General features: G+C 54.9%; 1 protein-coding gene and 1 non-coding gene across 3 annotated transcripts; one reads left to right on the forward strand and one right to left on the reverse strand.

Annotated features, from left to right (window-relative positions):
* The first annotated feature begins 69 nt into the window (after positions 1-69).
* MAG (myelin associated glycoprotein) lies at positions 70-17070 on the forward strand. 2 transcript variants are annotated; one of them, XM_043892875.1, is made up of 11 exons: positions 70-148; positions 1935-1994; positions 2621-2688; positions 2845-3213; positions 4847-5143; positions 5301-5558; positions 7020-7280; positions 14012-14299; positions 14644-14740; positions 15494-15593; positions 16554-17070. In XM_043892875.1, exons 3-11 carry the CDS (start codon positions 2643-2645, stop codon positions 16716-16718), a joined length of 1881 nt encoding a protein of 626 aa, XP_043748810.1. In that variant the 5' UTR covers positions 70-148; positions 1935-1994; positions 2621-2642; the 3' UTR covers positions 16719-17070. The 2 variants fall into 2 exon arrangements, with proteins under 2 accessions (XP_043748810.1, XP_043748816.1); XM_043892881.1 differs by lacking the exon at positions 2845-3213.
* TRNAV-CAC lies at positions 13552-13623 on the reverse strand. The gene has a single exon. It is a non-coding gene; the product is annotated as a tRNA-Val (tRNA).
* Positions 17071-17708: the final 638 nt, after the last annotated feature.

Here is a 17708-nt window from a genome sequence, read left to right on the forward strand (position 1 = left end):
GGGCAGGGAGGAGCTGGGCCCTGGAGGCAGGCGGCCCCTGGCACCCGGGGGGAGGGGAGGGGCTGGCGAGTGGGGGCCTAGACCCTGGGAGGCCAGGGGACTGCGAGCAGGGCCGGCGGAGCAGAGGGTGCAGAAGCAAGAGCATCAAGTGAGTACTGCAGCTGAGAGTGCTGGGGACGCGGAGGAGAGCAGAGGACCCGGGTTGAGAGCACGGGGCAGGGGCGGCCAGGGCGCGGGCAGCGCAGGGCGTTCTGGGCCGTGGATGGTGGCTGTGAGCGGCCACTAATTTCGGATGGGGGAGGGTGCTGCTCAGGACCGCGCTGGGCGTGGGCTGGGATCATGGCACAGACACTGACAGGGCTTTGGGAGGAAACCACAGAGAGAGAGAGAGAATGAGGCGCCCTCCTCAGCACCCCTCCGGTGGAGATTCTGCCCTGGGGCGCCTAGGTTTGTGGCAGCTGGGGTGGAAGTGGTCCAGGGCCAGGAGAAGAGCGAAAGGATGCCCAGGTGATCACAGGTCTGTATCCTGCCATCTGGGAGGGGACGGGGGTGGGGGCAAGTTCCAGAACTGAGCACACAAGAGGAGCATGTGTGCATAGGCGCGTGCACCTCTCTGAGTGAGCCTTAATCCACGTCAGTGTTTCTCAGTCTTTTTTTTTAACATCTCACTAAGGAAACCTTTCAGACTTGCTTTTCCTAAACCCACTTCCCCCATGAAATCTTAAGATAATGGATGGACTGTTTGTGTTTATGTACCACAGCCTTTTAGAGAGCCACAAACCATCGTAATAACTCAGGCTTTTCTGGACCCCATCCCCAAGAACCAGTTTTCATCCGTATTCAGAATGCGTGGTCTACACGCTTGGTTCATAAGTCTGGGCCCGTGGCCCTCACCTGTGTCTACCCGCCGTACCTCCCTGAGGCAGGTACAAAGATGGCATCTGCCATGTGTTCTTCGGCAGGGCTCTGGGTGGGGCTGGCCACAGCCACACCTCCGTGTGTGTGCCGGTCCGAGTGCCTTTGGGACCATGGCACGCAGTGCGTGTGCCTGATGGCCACGCCTGTGCCTGTCCAGGTGTGTGGTGGGCAGGAGGGTGCAGGTGTGTGTGAGTATCTGCTGCACGTGGGTCCCGGTGCCTGTTGATGTGTGCAAGGTCCTGAGCAGTGCTGTTGGGGTGGGCCGGCTCCTTCTGGTTTTGCCCAGATCTGTAACATTTCATACCAGTATTTGCATGTGTCTGACTGCGTGCGTCTGTCCGTGGGAAGACAGTGTCAGAGGCCAAGAAAGCAGCCACTTGGAAACCCTGGCTCCAACCCGAGGCGACCCACAGGGCAACCGGGTGCTGGGGACTCACTAACCCCAGTCCCTGGTCCTTCCTGGCTCCACTCAGAGCCCGGCCAGGCGTTCCCAGCTCTTCTCTCGACCCCACCTACCTCAGAAGCCCCCCAGGACAAGGTGCCCTCACCCTGAGGGAACAGGCCTCTTTTGTAACCAGGCTCTGGCCTCTGGAGGGTGAGGACACCAGAGGCCGTCTGTGGGGCGGGAGAGGGCGGCAGGAATTCCCGCGGCATGTTGGGAATGCTGATGCTGTGAAACCCAGTCATTGATGGGGCTGGGTCCCTGCCTGCCACCCCCAGGCCTCAGCCATGGGACAAGTGCTCCCTTGCCCCATTCACACCCCTCACCTCCCCCTACCCCAAAGCTCTGCTGCTCCCCTTGGCTTCCCTGGAGTTCTCGATCGTGGTTTGCCACGGGGGGTGACCACAGAGTAGCTTTGAGGCTGTGTGGGAGGGTCTCAAACATCCAGAGGCCATGGGCAACAGAGAGTGTGTGGGTAGCCTGACAACGGCCACGACTCGTGGTGGATCCTGAGAGCGGGGGTGGGGGATGTTCGGGCCCCCACCTCCTTGCACCTGTCTGATTCTTGCTCCAGGTTGGCCGGCTGACAGCTGCAAGTGGGACCAGAAGGCATTCCCAACTCAGGGAGACAGAGGTGAGTGGGGAGGGTTCCAACTTCCCTTCCTCCTGGCTTTTCCTGCTTCCTCTTGCTCATCCAAACTTGGCTCTATCCTTACTTTCTGGAGATCCCCAAAGGCATCATGGTGATGAAGATAATTATTAGCACGTCACTAGCCATGTAGATACCTTCACCAGCTCAATGGACATGAATCTGAGCAAACTCCGGGAAACAGTGAAGGACAGGGAAGCCTAGCGTGCTGCAGTCCATGGGGTCGCAAAGAGTTTGACATGACTGAGCAACTGAATAACAACAAACCCACGTAGAGTCAGGACAGTTTGGTGGTGAGGTCTGCAACCCTGGACAGGCAGACAGGGCTTGAATCCTAGCTCTGCTGCTTGCTGGCTGTGTGACCTTGGGCAAGTTACTCAATCTTGCTGGAGCTCAGCTACAAAAACAGGATAATAATTGCACTTACCTCAAATGAATTTGTATAGTAGAGTACCACGGGTGGTACATGGTTGATGCCACAGATGTGTCTGTGATCATAAATACTAATAGCAGCAGCAGCTAACATCTGAACGGGCTGCTTCCCAAACTCTTACCTGAAGTCTTACTTTTCACTTCCCTGGGCCTTGAACGCTCTCCTCTCCCCTCTCCAGCTCTGCTCACTTGCTGTACAAAATGATATTTCTCACGGCGCTGTCTCTGTTTTGGATTATGATTTCAGGTAATAATGCCTGGGGGTCTGGGGGTCCATGGGTCCTGGCCCCTGAGCAGGCTGGGGTCCCTGGACCCCTCAGGTGGTGGGAGGTGATGGGAGTGGGAGTTGGGGGCACCCAGGCAGGATGTGTCTCTCAGCCTCAGTGGTCCTGCTCACCCACAGCCTCTCGTGGGGGTCAGTGGGGCGCCTGGATGCCGTCGTCCATCTCAGCCTTTGAGGGCACGTGCGTCTCCATCCCCTGCCGCTTCAGCTTCCCTGATGAGCTGCGGCCGGCCGTCGTGCACGGCGTCTGGTACTTCAATAGCCCCTATCCGAAAAACTACCCGCCGGTGGTCTTCAAGTCACGCACGCAGGTGGTGCACGAGAGCTTCCAGGGACGCAGCCGCCTCCTGGGGGACCTGGGCCTGCGCAACTGCACGCTTCTGCTCAGCAACCTCAGCCCCGAGCTGGGCGGCAAATACTACTTTCGAGGGGACCTGGGGGGCTACAACCAGTACACCTTCTCTGAGCACAGCGTCCTGGACATCATCAGTGAGTCTCGGAGGGCTGTGCTGGGGGCAGGGAGCATGGGAAACAGGAAGACCTCCCAGTGCCCCTCTGGGGAGGGTCTGGTCGGCAGAACCAAGGACTTGCTGGTTCGGCTGGAGGGAGGGGTGCCAAGCCTCTGCCCACATGACCAGGCAGATGACAGAAAGGGGCAAAGCAGGGCCCCGAGTTGTGTTGTCCTCCCCAGAGGAAAGCAGTGCTCTTACTCTTCAGAGACACCCGGGAGAAAGGCAGTGGGGCTCAGGGGTTGCAGTAAGGCCTCTGCATCCCTGTATTAGCTGGGCTACTGTAGGCAGTTTGCTGAAATTCTCTGGGCCTTGTTATCCTCTTCTGTAAAATGGGGATAAGAACAGCACTTAAAGTTCAATAAGGGAATAGTTGTCAAGTGCGCAAAGTAGTGCCTGAAACACGGAGTTCGGCTCAAGCTAAATGGTGTAGCATGAGAATGCAGGGCCATAGATCTCAGGCAGTCTGAGTTTTTGTTGTTTTGTTTTGTTTTGGGCCATGCCAAGTGTGATGGGGGAATCCTAGTTCCCTGACCAGGGATTGAACCCGTATCCCTTGCAGTGGAAGCTTGGAGTCCTAACGACTGAATGGCCAGGAAATTCTCTGAATTTTCAAGGGGAACCAGAGCTGTGTATTTTCAGCATAGGCTGCTACTTCAGATATATATATATTTTTTTAATGTCTTAAGTTTACACCAAATAGAATGCAGCTCTGGACCAGTTTGGGCAGAGTAGGGTCCACTGCCTCATTTCTGAGAGGCCCTGATAGGCATTGAACCCTTAGATTCAGGTTCCCCATCAGCTCTGAGACCATGTGAGGAGCCAGATTACAGCCCTGATGCAGAAAGAGACCCCGCCCCCAACTCCAAACCGGCACAGACAGACAGACACAGCTCTAGGACACACACACCCCCCACAACACACACACACGTGGAAGGTAAAGCAAAGCAAACATAGGAAGGAGAAAAGTTTCTTGAGGAATATAATATATTGTCTGGGGCACGGAGCTTCCTAGGTTGCAAAGTTGGTAAAGAATCTGCTTGTCAATGAAGGAAGATGCAAGAGATTCAGGTTCCATCCCTGGGTTGGGAAGATCTTCTGGGGGAGGAGACGGCAACCCACTCTTGTATTGTTGCCTGGAAAATTCCATGGACAGAGGAGCCTAGTGGGTTACATAGTCCATGGACTTGCAAAGAGTTGAACGTGACTGAGCACGCACACATAGGGCACAGATGATGAAGCAAGAGCAACAGGGTTTGAAGCTCAGTTTTATCTGGTACTAGCTGTGTCCTCAGCTTCCTCATCCATAAAATGAGCAAAATAACATTACCCACCCTCTAGTTTCAGCATGGCTGGAAGGACTGGCAAGTCAAACACTGGTGAAGTACTCAGAGCACTATATTGTTGTTTCCATTATTATTACATCCCTCGTTGGATCTGCCGAGGGCTTCTGGGTGAACAGTACCCAGGAAAAGAGCAGATTGTGGGGAACTCTGCATCCCAGGGCGGGGAGGAACCAGGCGCCAGGAATGGAGTCCGACAGTGGCCTGTGGGTGGGGGACGGCTGGTGGGCGACGCTGCTTCCTCACCCTCCATCTCCCGGGCTCATGTAGACACCCCCAACATCGTGGTCCCCCCGGAGGTGATGGCTGGCACAGAAGTGGAGGTCAGCTGCATGGTGCCTGACAACTGCCCGGAGCTGCACCCAGAGCTGAGCTGGCTGGGCCACGAGGGGCTCGGGGAGCCGACTGTGCTGGGGCGGCTGCGCGAGGAGGAGGGTACCTGGGTGCAGGTGTCGCTGCTGCACTTTGTGCCCACCAGGGAGACCAACGGCCACCGGCTGGGCTGCCAGGCCTCGTTCCCCAACACCACTCTGCAGTTCGAGGGCTACGCCAGCCTGGACATCAAGTGTGAGCCTGGGTGCGGGCCGGGGGCGGGGTCAGGGCCTGGGGCGCGGCGGGAGGGCGGAGTCAGGGCCAGGGGCGGGGCGGGAGGGCGGGGTCAGGGGCGGGGGCGGGGCCTGCGTGCGCGCCAGCTGAGGTCCTGTGTCCTCTCTCCACGCCATAGACCCCCCGGTGATCGTGGAGATAAACTCCACGGTCGAGGCCATCGAGGGCTCCCACGTCAGCCTGTTCTGCGGGGCCGACAGCAACCCGCCGCCGCTGCTGACCTGGATGCGGGATGGCACGGTGCTCCGGGAGGCCGTGGCCGAGAGCCTGTCCCTGGAGCTGGACGAAGTGACCCCCGCCGAAGACGGCGTCTACCTCTGCCTGGCTGAGAACACCTATGGCCAGGACAACCGCACCGTAGGGCTCAGCGTCATGTGTGAGTCGCCGCCCTGTGCGCCCCACACACCTGGCACTGGGGAACCAGCCTCGCCCAGGGCAGAGCTGGGGGGCCAGGGTTGGGGGTAGCGGTGGCGGTCAGGTCATGCCTGCAGTTGAGATGAAGATGGAGAGGAAGTTTAAGGTTAAGGAGTTCTTTTATTCTTGAACACCTACTGGGCACCAATCTCCTGCCTAGGAGGAGAGGGAGTCAGAGGTGGTCCCTGCCCACCCAGGAAAGCCTGTTAAATTCAGTTTCCTGGGGGGTAGAGCTGGGCTTGGCCCCAGGAATGTGCATTTTATTATTATTATTATTATTATTTTAAATATCTGTTTATTTGGCTGCATCGTGTGGGCCTAAAATCTTAGGGGCTCCTGCCAATGCAGGAGATGTATGTTTGATCCCTAAGTTGGGAAGATTCCCTGGAGAAGGAAATGGCAACCCACTCCACTTCCTTCTGGGAGAATCCCACAGACAGAGGAGTCTGGTAGGCTACAGTCCATGGGGTCACAAAGAGTCAAACATGACTGAACACACACAGGTGGGATCTTAGTTCCAACACCAGGGATCAAACCCCTGTCCTTTGCATTGCAAGATAGATTCTTAACCAGCAGGGAAACCCTGAAATCTGCATTTTAACATAAGCCCTATTACAGTTTCAATGGGAGGGCTGAGGGGAACCCAAGCCTGATCCAGCCCCTGTGGGCACTCTGGAACATTATAGGGCTTCAGGGGGAAGGGGCGGGTCAAACAGGATTCTTGGCTAGGAGCCAAGGAGAGGTCATTCATTCATTCATTCACTCACAAATATTTATTGAGGCAAAGTGCCCAGGACTGGGGATAATAAAAATGACAGCGTCAGGCAGCATTTGATTTACTCAGCAGTTTCTGAGTGCCCTACGCAAATGGTCTTTCCCTAGACATCCCCATGGCTGATTGCCTTCTCCTGGCCCCCTTCTAGTCTCACGGGAGCTTTCCCTCAGCATCCTAGTTAAAGCCATAACTACCCTGACTTCCCATCCCACCTTTATTTTTCTCCAAAGTGCCCCTCCCCATCTTGCCAACTAGATACTTGATTTCCTTATACAGCATCTGTCCACGTGGACAGAGATCTTCATCTGCCTTGCTCAGGCTAAAGCAGTGCATGCCATAGTCTGTTCTCAGTGACCCCTATGAAGCTGGGAACATTATTAAGCCTAGTTTCCAGATTTAAAAAATGGGGCCCAAAGGGTTAAGACATGGGTCCACACACAGCTGGGAAGGGGTACAGCCAGGACTCAGACACAAGCACCGTGTCTGCAGAATCTCTGTAAATGAGACAGCCAGTCCTGGGGTTACTTGGGCTGTCCTGAAGTGGTGTGTTCCAATTAGGGTGTTGGGGGTCACATTTAGGGGAGAGAGTTGGCTGGCAGAAGAGGCCCGCCTGGCTTCTGACCACTGGCCCCCTGTCCTGCCCCCTAGATGCACCCTGGAAGCCGACAGTGAACGGGACAGTGGTGGCCGTGGAGGGCGAGACAGTCTCCATCTTGTGCTCCACACAGAGCAACCCGGATCCCATCCTCACCATCTTCAAGGAGAAGCAGATTCTGGCCACGGTCATCTACGAGAGTGAGCTACAGCTGGAGCTGCCTGCCGTCACACCCGAGGATGACGGAGAGTACTGGTGTGTGGCTGAGAACCAGTACGGCCAGAGGGCCACCGCCTTCAACCTGTCCGTGGAGTGTGAGTACCCCCCCCAACCCTCTGCCCCTGATGAGAGTAGGTGGGCTTGATTCCTGCCCACCCACCCCTGTGGTGGAGCTCAATGGGGGACATTCAGCATCCCAACCAAGGGTCAGCTTTGCTCCAGCAGATGGGGGTGGGGAAGCTGAATCCACAGCAAGAAAAGGCCCACCTAAGGGACTTCTCTGGCAATCCAGTGGTTAAGACTTCACACTTCCAATGCAGGGGCATGGGTTCAATCCCTGGGTGGGGAACTAAGATCTCACATGCTGTGAGGGTTGGCCAAAAAAAAAAAAGTCCCACCTGAGAATATAATATTCCCACACCCGGGGATGGGCTTTTGACCAAGGATATTTCTGAATCCTGTGGCCATTGCTTCTTTGAAGTGTAGAAGTGTTAGTCCCTCAGTTGTGTCCAACTCTTTGCAACCCCATGGACTGTAGCCCACCAGGCTCCTCTGTCTGTGGGATTTCCCAGGCAAGAATACCAGAGTGGGTTTCCATTCCCTTCTCCAGGGCATTTTCCTGATCCAGGGATCGAACTCGGGTCTCCCACAGTGCAGGCAGATTCTTTACTCTCTGAGCCACCAGGCTAGCACACGTGCATTAACTAAAACAAAAACCGCAACCTCTAACCCCGTGGAGCATCGTTAGGGACCAGGCACTGCTGGGCGCTCTTGACAGGAACCTACTCTTTCACCTCTTTGGCATCCCAGTGAGGGAGGTTCTCTTACTGTCCCCAGTTTCCAGAGAAGGAAACTGAAGCCCTTAGGGGTTATGTCACTCACCCCAGGTCACCCAGGCAGAACTGAGATTCAGATGCAGCAGTCTGGTTCCACTCTTCTGTAATGCCCAAAGCTGACCTCATCCTGTGTTATGACATCAGAATACATTGATCAAGCCGTTGTTATGTGCATGAGCTGTGTGGCTCAGTGGGAGGCGGGAGATAGGACCGAGAGGACACCAACCATGTTAACAGATATAGCACAGCCAGAGAGATGAGATGCATGCAGATAAAAAGCTAACTGTCTTGGGAATGGAGCTCGTTGTTCCACTGCCAACCAGTCCCCTTCCTGACCTCCCTTCTCTGGACAGCACTGCCAACACCCCGCTCCCACCCCGGCCATCAGGTCATAGCTCCCGAGTCTTGGTTTCCACTTCCCCTCCTCCAGCACCTCCTTCTGGAATGTCACCTCCATATTTCCATTCTCTCTGCTTCCTCCCCAACCCCAGCCTGGCCTCTGGAACTTGTCTCCAAATTCACCACTTCCAGACTCACTTATTCCACCTACTGTGGTCCCCACCACACAAGTTTGTCAGAAGGTACTGAACACAGTCCATACTCAATAGTCTGCAAGTGGCCACAGTCAGTTGTCATTCACTTGCTAAGCTGAGTCTGACTCTGCAACCCCATGGACTGCAGCACTTCAGGCTTCCCTGTTCTTCACTAACTCCTGGACTTTGCTCAAGCTTAAGTCCATTGAGTCAGTGATGCCATCCAACCATCTCATCCTCTGTTGTCCCCTTCTCCTCTTGCCTTCCATCTTTTCTAACATCAGGGTCTTTTCCAATGAGTCAGCTCTTCACATCAGGTGGCCAAAGTATTGGAGCTTCAGCTTCAGCAAATACTCAGGATTGATTTCCTTCAGGATTGACTGATTTGATCTCTTTGCAGTCCAACAGACTCTCAAGAGTCTTCTCCAGCATCACATTTCCAAAGCATCAGTTCTTTGGTGCTCAGCCTTCTTTATGGTCCAACTCTCACATCCATACATGACTACTGGAAAAACCATAGCTTTGACTATGGCTTTGTCGGCAAAGTGCAGACAGATTATTCCAGGGCAAGGTGATGGCCGTCACTGCTCTGCTGACCTTTCATCTTGGGGACATCTTTCCTCCCAGTTTCCTCTCTCCCAGCATCAATCGTGATCATGTGTATGGGTTGTGTATACTCTGCCTTCTTCATACATGCCCCTCCTTCTTCCTCTTGCTTTTCCTCGTTATATCTACTTCCCTAATCAGAGCTTCTTAGGTGTAAGAGTCAGAGAACCCCCTGAAAACCTGCTGGAAGCCCCTGAATGTACACACAACTCCACCTCATGTCAGTCACAGACCATCCTGTCCCATGGACTGTAGCCCATCAGGCTCATCTGTCCATGGAATTCTCCAGACAAGAATATTGAAGTGGGCTGCCGTGTCCTTCCCCAGGGGAGCTTCCCAGCAGGGTTTGAATCCTGGTCTCCTGCATTGCAGGCAGATTCTCTACCACCTAACCCACCAGGGAAGCACAGTAAGAGTGTCAGCAGCAAACAACACTGAAGGGCCTGTCCTGAACCAGGATTGCATCCCCACCCAGCACGTGTTATTATGATGGCCTCTTTCTTTCTTTTTATGTGTTTTTTTAATTGTTGTAAAAGTCACATAATATAAAATGCACTATCTTAACCATATTTAACAGTACAGCTCAGTGGCCCTAAGTACATTCATACTGTTGTACAGCTCTCACCATCACCCATCTCCCCAATTTTTCACCTTCCTAAACTGAAGCTCTGTCCCCATTAAACACTAAGTCCCCAACCCCCTCCCTGGTCACCTCTTGAAGCAGCTGCATATTGTCATCATCTCCGTTCACTGAGGAGAGACTGAAGGACAGAATCCCCCAAGGCCATGCAGCTGGGAGGCTGGCCAGTGTCAAGATTCTTCTGGACCCTGTCTGTCCAGTTCGTAAACCTCTGGCTGCTTCAGTTCCCCTGAAGTCCCTGGTCCCCAAGGACTCAAGGCCTTCGATGTGCCAGAGGGGACAAGAGCCGTTCCCCCACCCCCACCCCTGCTGAGCCCAGCGCTGGGCTCCGAGGTCTGGGTCACAGTGCTTGCACTCTGGGAGTCCAGCCTCAGGCTGCTTGGCAGAACCATCCCTCAGTCCCCTCTCTGTCCCCGAAGTCTGTGTCCCCTAGTACTGGGGCTTCCATGCTCACTGACAACGGTGGGTGCTCCTGAGGAGGGGGTCCCAGCAGGGGACCTATAGGGCGCTCACCCTCTCTGAGATCTTGTGATGAGCAGGTCTGAGCCCTTTGCACATATTGGCCTGTTTCGCTCTCACAACAATGTGACTGGGGGTAGGGATCACTCATCACCCGAGTTTGATATGAAGAAGTAGAAGTGTACTGGTGCCCAGCGCCCGACAGAGCTGAATGGACTTGGGTCTGAATCCAAGCGCTGTTTCCGTCTTGCTGTGTGATCCCAGACGAGTGACTTCACCTTTGCTGAGCTCTGATTCTCTTCTCTGAAAAATGAGTGTGACAGTATCTTACATTAAGGATATTATGGTGAGCGCCCACAGGGCCTGACAGGAGCCCCACGTGCTCTATGAGTCTTAAACACCCTTTTAATTTCACACTCACCTCCCTGAACTCCTGGCTGGATATCCGCCGCCTTCCTGCTGCCAAGGCGTTGCTCACGTGCGCCCTCTGCTGGAAAGTTTCGATGTGCATGCGCGCGTGCTCAGTCGCTTTCAGTTCAGTTCAGTCGCTCAGTAGTGTCCGACTCTTTGCGACCCCATAAACCGCAGCACGCCAGGCCTCCCTGTCCATCACCAACTCCCGGAGTTTACTCAAACTCATGTCCATCGAGTCGGTGATGCCATCCAGCCATCTCATCCTCTGTCATCCCCTTCTCCTCCTGCCGCCAGTCCCTCCCAGCATCAGGGTCTTTTCCAATGAGTCAGTTCTTCACATCAGGTGGCCAAAGTATTGGAGTTTCAGCTTCAGCATCAGTCCTTCCAATGAACACCCAGGACTGATCTCCTTTAGGATGGACTGGTTGGATCTCTTTGCAGTCGCTTTATCTAATCCTAAATCCCTAGGTGGGATGTTAAGCTTTCTTTTCAACACACTCATGCTCCCACTTCAGAGTGTATTCTCCGTAGCCCCTGGTGAGTCAAGCACCCATTACCCCTGTTTGCACAGATGAGAAGTCCATCTTGCAGGTCCAGGAAGCTGAGTGGCCTGGTTCCGGCCACCAGCCAGTAGATGGCAGAGCTGGAATTCAAGCCAAAGCTGTCCCACCCCCAAGCCTTCCCATCTTTTGTGGGACCTGGGATTTGTCTAGTGTCAGTCAGGGTTTCACAGGTCTCGGGGCTGCCGGCAACTCTGCAAAGATGCTGAGCACACAGCAGGTCGTCAGCATGCCCGCAGCCCTGTCAGAGCTGTACTAGTGCTACAGTCTAGAATGAAAAGATTTTTACTTTTTAAAATAATCACTGTCAGTTCAGGTTGGTCATTACTAATTTACTCTGTGGTGTGTTAATTCGTTAATACTATAGTAAGCATCAGTCTTCCCTGGTGACTAAGTGGTAAAGAATCCGCCTGCTAATGCAGGAGACATGGGTTCAATCCCTGGGTTGGAAAGATCCCCTGGAGAAGGAAGTGGCAACCCACTCCAATAGTCTTGCCTGGGAAATCCCATGGAGGGAGGAGACAGGCAGGCGGGCTATAGTTCATGGGGTCCCAAAAGAGTTGGGCACAACTTAATAACTAAGCAACAACATAGCAAGCATATACACGTTGGCTTAAACAGAATCTGGACTATTTAACTTTTTATTTACTAGACTTAGAGATATGTACCCATTCCAAATGGAATGATCCCTATTGCAAATACCCAAGTCTCATGGCTCCCTGCCCCATCACTGTTACCTGCATATTCTTTTTGGCTGGAAATTGAAAATAAGTGAGGTAGGTGGGCTACAGTCCATGGGGTCGCAAAGAGTCAGACACAACTGAGCCACAACAAAGGTGGGCCAAGGATCTTTTGTCCATATGGAAGTGAGATTTACTCAGGACTGAGAACCAAAGGTCAGTCTAGAGTGAGCAGAGGTGAGTACCAAACTCTCAGAAGGAAAGAGAACATAGATTAAAAAGCGACATTCAATGTTCTATTATAATTTCATATTGCAAAATGAAAGGGAAAAAACCATCCCAGTATCATTTTTGTAATTCAAATGGCAGTAAAGCTCAACAAAATTATCTTGGGTGGAGGGTGGTGTCTGGTGCATCCTATGAGGGAGGGAGGGTCAGGACGCAGGGTCTCCAGGGAGTGAGTGGGGGCATCTGCAGGATGGCCTGGAGACAGAGCTGGCTGAACTCAGTTGCTCATCCCATGAGTCTTCCCAGAGCTCCTGCCAGGTGAAAGGGATGTTCTGGAAACCTTCCTGGAGGTCCAGTGGTTAAGACCCAGCTTCCACTGCAAGGGGCATGGGTTTGATCCCTGGTCAGGGGATTAAGATCCTGCATGCTTTTCAGTGTGGCAAAAAGAGAAAAAAGAAAGGGATATTCTAACAGTGGGGACAGAGTGGAGACAGAGGAAGCATTTGTCTGGATGGAAATAAGAGAGCAGTCACATCAGCATGTAACTCGGGTAGATATAAGTGCTGAGGAGCAAACCCGAGTGAACTGTTAGTGCAGCGAGGTGCCGCTTACATGGTGTGGTCAGAGAAAGATCGTGGTCTGCACAGAAGCTGCCTGGAGTGAGGGTGTGAGCTCCGCAGGTGTCAGGGAAGTGCTCTAGGCTGAGGGAGAAACGGATGACCTCCAGGTGTGGGAAAAAATCCCACGAGTATGAGAAACAGCAAGGAGGCCGGTGTGTCTGGAAGGGAGTGAGCCAGAGTGAAAGCAGGAGATTTGAGTGTGGCTAAGTCCTACAGGGCTTTGCAAACCAAAGCAAAGTATTGGGGTTTTATTCTAAGTGACGCGAGGAGCAGTTGGAGGGGGTGAGTTTAAGCAGGGAGCGCCGTGATCTGATTTATCTATTTATATTTATCACTTTTAAAGATTTTATTTCAGGGTTTTTTTGTTTAGATTGTATTTATTTTTGGTTGTGCTGAGTCTTAGTTGCTGCATGGGCTTTTCTCTGGTTGTGGTGTGTGGGCTTCTCATGGTGATATCTTCTCTTGTTGCAGGAGCACAAGCTCTAGGGCACGCAGCTTCGGTAGCTGTAGCACGTGAGCTTTGTAGTTGCAGCTCCCGGGCTCTAGAGCACACAGTAGTTGTGGTGCATGGGCTTAGTTGCTCCATGGCATGCGGGATCTTCCCGGGTGAGGGATCGAACCCGTGTTTCCTGTGTTGGCAGGTGGATTCTTTACCACTGAGCCACCAGGGAAGCCCCTCATGTTTTAAAAATACATATTTATTTATTTGGTTGCGCCAGGTCTTAGTTGCAACACTTGAGATCTTCACTGCGGCATGTGAGACGTTTTCGTTGCAGCACGTGGGATCTAGCTCCCTGACCAGGGATTGAACCTGGCCCCCTGCATTGTGAGTGCAAAGTCTTAGCCACTGGACCACCAGGGAAGTCCCTATAATCTATCTGATTTATATTTTACAAGGTGAGCAGCATTAGAGAGGGCGTCAGAGAGAGTGTGGGACGTCCCCGGTGGCTCAGTGGTAAAGAATCTGTTGGCCATGCAGAAAATGCAAGAGACACAGGTTCAGTCTCTGGATCGGGAAGATCCCCTGGAGGAGGGCACGGCTACCCACTCTAGGATTCTTGCCTGGAGAATCCCATGGACAGAGGAGCCTGGAGGGCTTCAGTCCACGGGGTCTCAAAGAGTCGGACACGACTGAAATGACTGAGCGAGCACACACAAGAGAGAGTGCAGGGGGCACGGGCAGCTCATCTCAGCCCAGAAGCCCCCAAGGCCCCATCCCCAGCCCACCGGGTCTTGTCTCGCCCCCGCAGTCGCCCCTGTGATCCTCTTGGAGTCCCACTGTGCGGCAGCCCGCGACACGGTGCAGTGCCTGTGCGTGGTGAAAGCCAACCCGGAGCCGTCCGTGGCCTTCGAGCTGCCCTTGCGCAACGTGACCGTGAACGAGACGGAGCGCGAATTCGTGTACTCAGAGCGCAGCGGCCTCCTGCTCACCAGCATCCTGACGTTGCGGGGGCAGGCCCAGGCCCCACCCCGGGTCATCTGCACCTCCCACAACCTCTACGGCACCAAGAGCCTGGAGCTGCCCTTCCAGGGAGCCCGTGAGTGAAGCGGCCTGGGGCTGGGAGTCAAGGGACAGATGGGACCCCCGTTGGATCTAAGCTCCCCTCCCCGAGGCTGATTACTGGCCGCTGAGTGATGGTTTGGCTATGTGTCGATCGGGTGGTCAAGATGCGCTTTCCGGCCAGTTAGGAGAGGCTGCCCCAAGCTTGCTGACACTTCACGGGCCCCACCAATAGCTCAACTAGCCAGTCAGTGCAAGGGTGTGCCTGCTGCTGCATAAATACATTCGCTCCCACCCCTGCCCCAGCCCGTCTCCTAAGCACTCTGGTGTCCTCACTCCCACCAACAGCCCTGAGGGTGCCTGGGTCTTCTCTTTCCTCAGACCGGCTCATGTGGGCCAAGATCGGACCTGTGGGAGCCGTGGTGGCCTTTGCCATCCTAATCGCCATCGTCTGCTACATCACCCAGACGCGCAGAAAGTGAGTGGCCTACGGGGGCTGAGCTGGAGCGTGGTGGGGTGGGAGGAGGGAGCCTCCAAGGGCAGGGGCGGGCAGACCAGTTGGAGGCTGGGCGTGGGTGAGAGAGGGCAGATTCCGCTGTGAGAATTCAGCTGGGCGGAGGACAGTGGACTGTGGCCGTGGTTGGGTCACAGGTGTCGGTGCCTGGATGGGACCCTTCCCACCAGTCATCACTGGTGCCCCACATTCTCTGCTGTCTCCTCCTGCCCCTCCCTTGTGATGTGGAGAGCCACTACCCTGGCTGGCAGCCACAGCATCAGTCACAGTGGGTTCCAGAAACTCCAACAACTACACATAATCTGTGGTATCAATAAACACTCCCCAGTCCCAAGTCACACCCACCTACTGCTATTTCTCTTCCTTGTGTTACACACACATCAGCTCTCCTGACAAGGAATTAATCTCTGCGTTCCACATCCTGGCAGCCAGGGGGTACAGATGGCCCCAGAGAACGCAGAGGAGCCAGGCAGGGGTCCTGAAGATGGCAGAGACTGGGGCCCAGGTGTGGCTCGTCTTCAGCTGTGAAGCAGGAGAAGGATGGGCTAGGATGGACGGGAAGAGGCTGCTCACTGAAGCGGCCGCCCACCCCATCTTAGAGATGGGTGGAAGCAGCTCTGGAGTCCCTTGGGCCAAACTGCCAGGGTAGAGGGGACTGCAAATAGAGGAGTAGGGAACCTGAAAGTTGCACTGGGTCTGACGTGTCCTGCCCTGCAGAAAGAACGTGACGGAAAGCCCCAGCTTCTCGGGCGGGGACAATCCCCCTGTCGTGTTCAGCAGCGACTTCCGCATCTCCGGGGCGCCGGAGAAATATGAGGTGAGGCCAGAGTCCCGTGGCGCCAAGCTGGCTGGAGATCCTGGGTGCTGGGGACACTGAGGGCCTGGGAGGGGCCTGGGAGGCCCTGGGTGGAGGGGGAGCTGGCCCCAAAGAAAGGGAGGAAAGTATCTGCTGAGACTGGCTTGGCCCTGGGCTGGGACAGGGCGCTCAGGCTGAGGCTGGAGTGGGGCTGTAGAGTTCGGGGCCCACAAAAGCCCTGACCCTCTCCGCCTGGGTCTATGACTGCATTTCCTTCTCCAATAGTTCAGAGAGGTCTCTACCCTGGAATGAGCACCCCAGGAGGTAGGTTCCGGGGGCCTCAGTGTGCCCGCCTCTGGGCCCGTGTTGGGCCTTGGGGTTGGCGTGCATGTGTGTGCGTCCCCGTCAGGCATCCAGGTTGGTCCCCAGTTCAGTGTGGCCTTGCCCAGCACCCCCTGGCCTTGTCTATTCTGTCCCACTACTGCTCCCGTCTGTCTGTCTGTGGCTACTGTCCTCTGTGTGTGTGTGTGTGTGTGTCTGAAGGAGGGAGGTCAAGGATGGCAGGCGTGATGGGGAAGCTGAAGTTGCACCTGGAGGATGTCCCAGATTGAGGAGGGACCACACCAGACCTGAACCTGCTGAGATAGGCACTCACAACAACTGGGAAAAGTGGGTTCCCGACCAGGTGGCTTCCATCTAGAAAGGTGTTATGGGTTGAATTGGGTGCCCCTCAAATTCCCAGGTTGAGGAAGGTTTCTTGGAGACAGTGAATTTGGGGGCAGCTTTCAGGCTTAGCAGCGAGAAAGTTGTTTTGTGTAGGGAGCACTGGTGCGGGCAGGGCTCCCAAGGGCTGGGTCGGCTGGGTGAGGAAGGAGGCTCACGTGGGACTCTGCTCTAGAGCCGTGGGGGTGCCAGTGACCCCCACATCTGCAGCTGGGAAAGGTGGGACAGGCCCGCCTAATGGGCTGGCTCCCTTCTTAGAGCGAGAGGCGCCTGGGATCAGAGAGGAGGCTGCTGGGTCTTCGGGGAGAACCCCCGGAGCTGGACCTGAGCTATTCACACTCGGACCTGGGGAAACGACCCACCAAGGACAGCTATACCCTGACGGAGGAACTAGCCGAGTATGCTGAAATCCGCGTCAAGTGAGGGAGCCGGGGACACCCTGTGCGGTCACCCACCCCCTCCAAGACCCTCGCTGGCCCCCACTGGCTGCGGGCTCCCTTCCTCCCCAAAGTCGTGGGGGCTGGGGCAGGGAAGGGCCGGGGCAGGTGACGGAGAGCTCTGGGGGCCTGGCCTCCCCCTCCTTCCAGCTGCCCCTGCCCCGCCAGCACCCCACCTCCACCTGTAGCTTCCCTCTAACCTCCTTTAACCTCATCTGTCTGGAGGGGAGCTCCGTCTGTCCATGTTATTTATTGCTACCCCCTGCCTGGTCTCCTGCCCCCACACCTGGCCCCAGAACCTGTACGGAGGGATGTGAAATAAACACCCTGAAGCCAAATACCCGCCTAGTTCCTGGTGATTTCTGACCCATTCTTGGGAAGCCTGCCACCCACCTCCTTGCCCTCCCCCTGGGTCCTCAGGGATTCTAGCCCGGCACCCAGGCCAGCCATTCTTAAATTGTTCCTGCTCTGATCTGGCAGCTGTGGTCCATGGGAGGTCATGTTTGACTGCTGGGTGATTTCACCTAACAACCCTCTTTCCTGCTTGTGCCACAGTCAGAGTGAGCAAGAGCCCTAGGCTTGCTCTTCCATATTGCTGTGTCTCACTGGCAGAGATGGCGGCTGCTTCTTCGGAAGCAGCCTGGCTCCCGATTTGCCACGGTGCCCACCACTCCCTGTCGTCCCCCACCCGACTGGCTTCACTCACTGACTTTACCCCGCCCCCTGTGGGTTGCAGGGGGACCCCGGGTCTCCTTGTTTCCTGAGCCTGAAGGCTTGACTGCCATGCCTCACATTTATGCTGCATTCTGCAGCTTCAATCTTTCTTTTTTTCTTTTTAAATGAAGTATTTCTTTTGGTTGTGCCATGTCGTTTGTGAGATCTTAGTTTCCCCTACCAGGGATCAGATTCTAGCCCCGGAAGTGAAAGTCCTGAGTCTTAACCACTGGACCACCAGGGAATTCTCAATCTTTCAAAG

The sequence above is a fragment of the Cervus elaphus genome, chromosome 4, assembly GCF_910594005.1.
Source record: "Cervus elaphus chromosome 4, mCerEla1.1, whole genome shotgun sequence".
In the NCBI taxonomy this organism is placed as follows: Eukaryota; Metazoa; Chordata; class Mammalia; order Artiodactyla; family Cervidae; genus Cervus; species Cervus elaphus.

Excerpts from the sequence above, each read along its gene's own strand:
- MAG (XM_043892875.1), top strand. The coding sequence starts at position 2,643 with ATGATATTTCTCACGGCGCTGTCTCTGTTTTGGATTATGATTTCAG. Across the intron at positions 3,214-4,846 it reads CAGCGTCCTGGACATCATCA|ACACCCCCAACATCGTGGTC; the intron begins GTGAGTCTCGGA and ends GGGCTCATGTAG. Across the intron at positions 5,559-7,019 it reads CGTAGGGCTCAGCGTCATGT|ATGCACCCTGGAAGCCGACA; the intron begins GTGAGTCGCCGC and ends CCTGCCCCCTAG.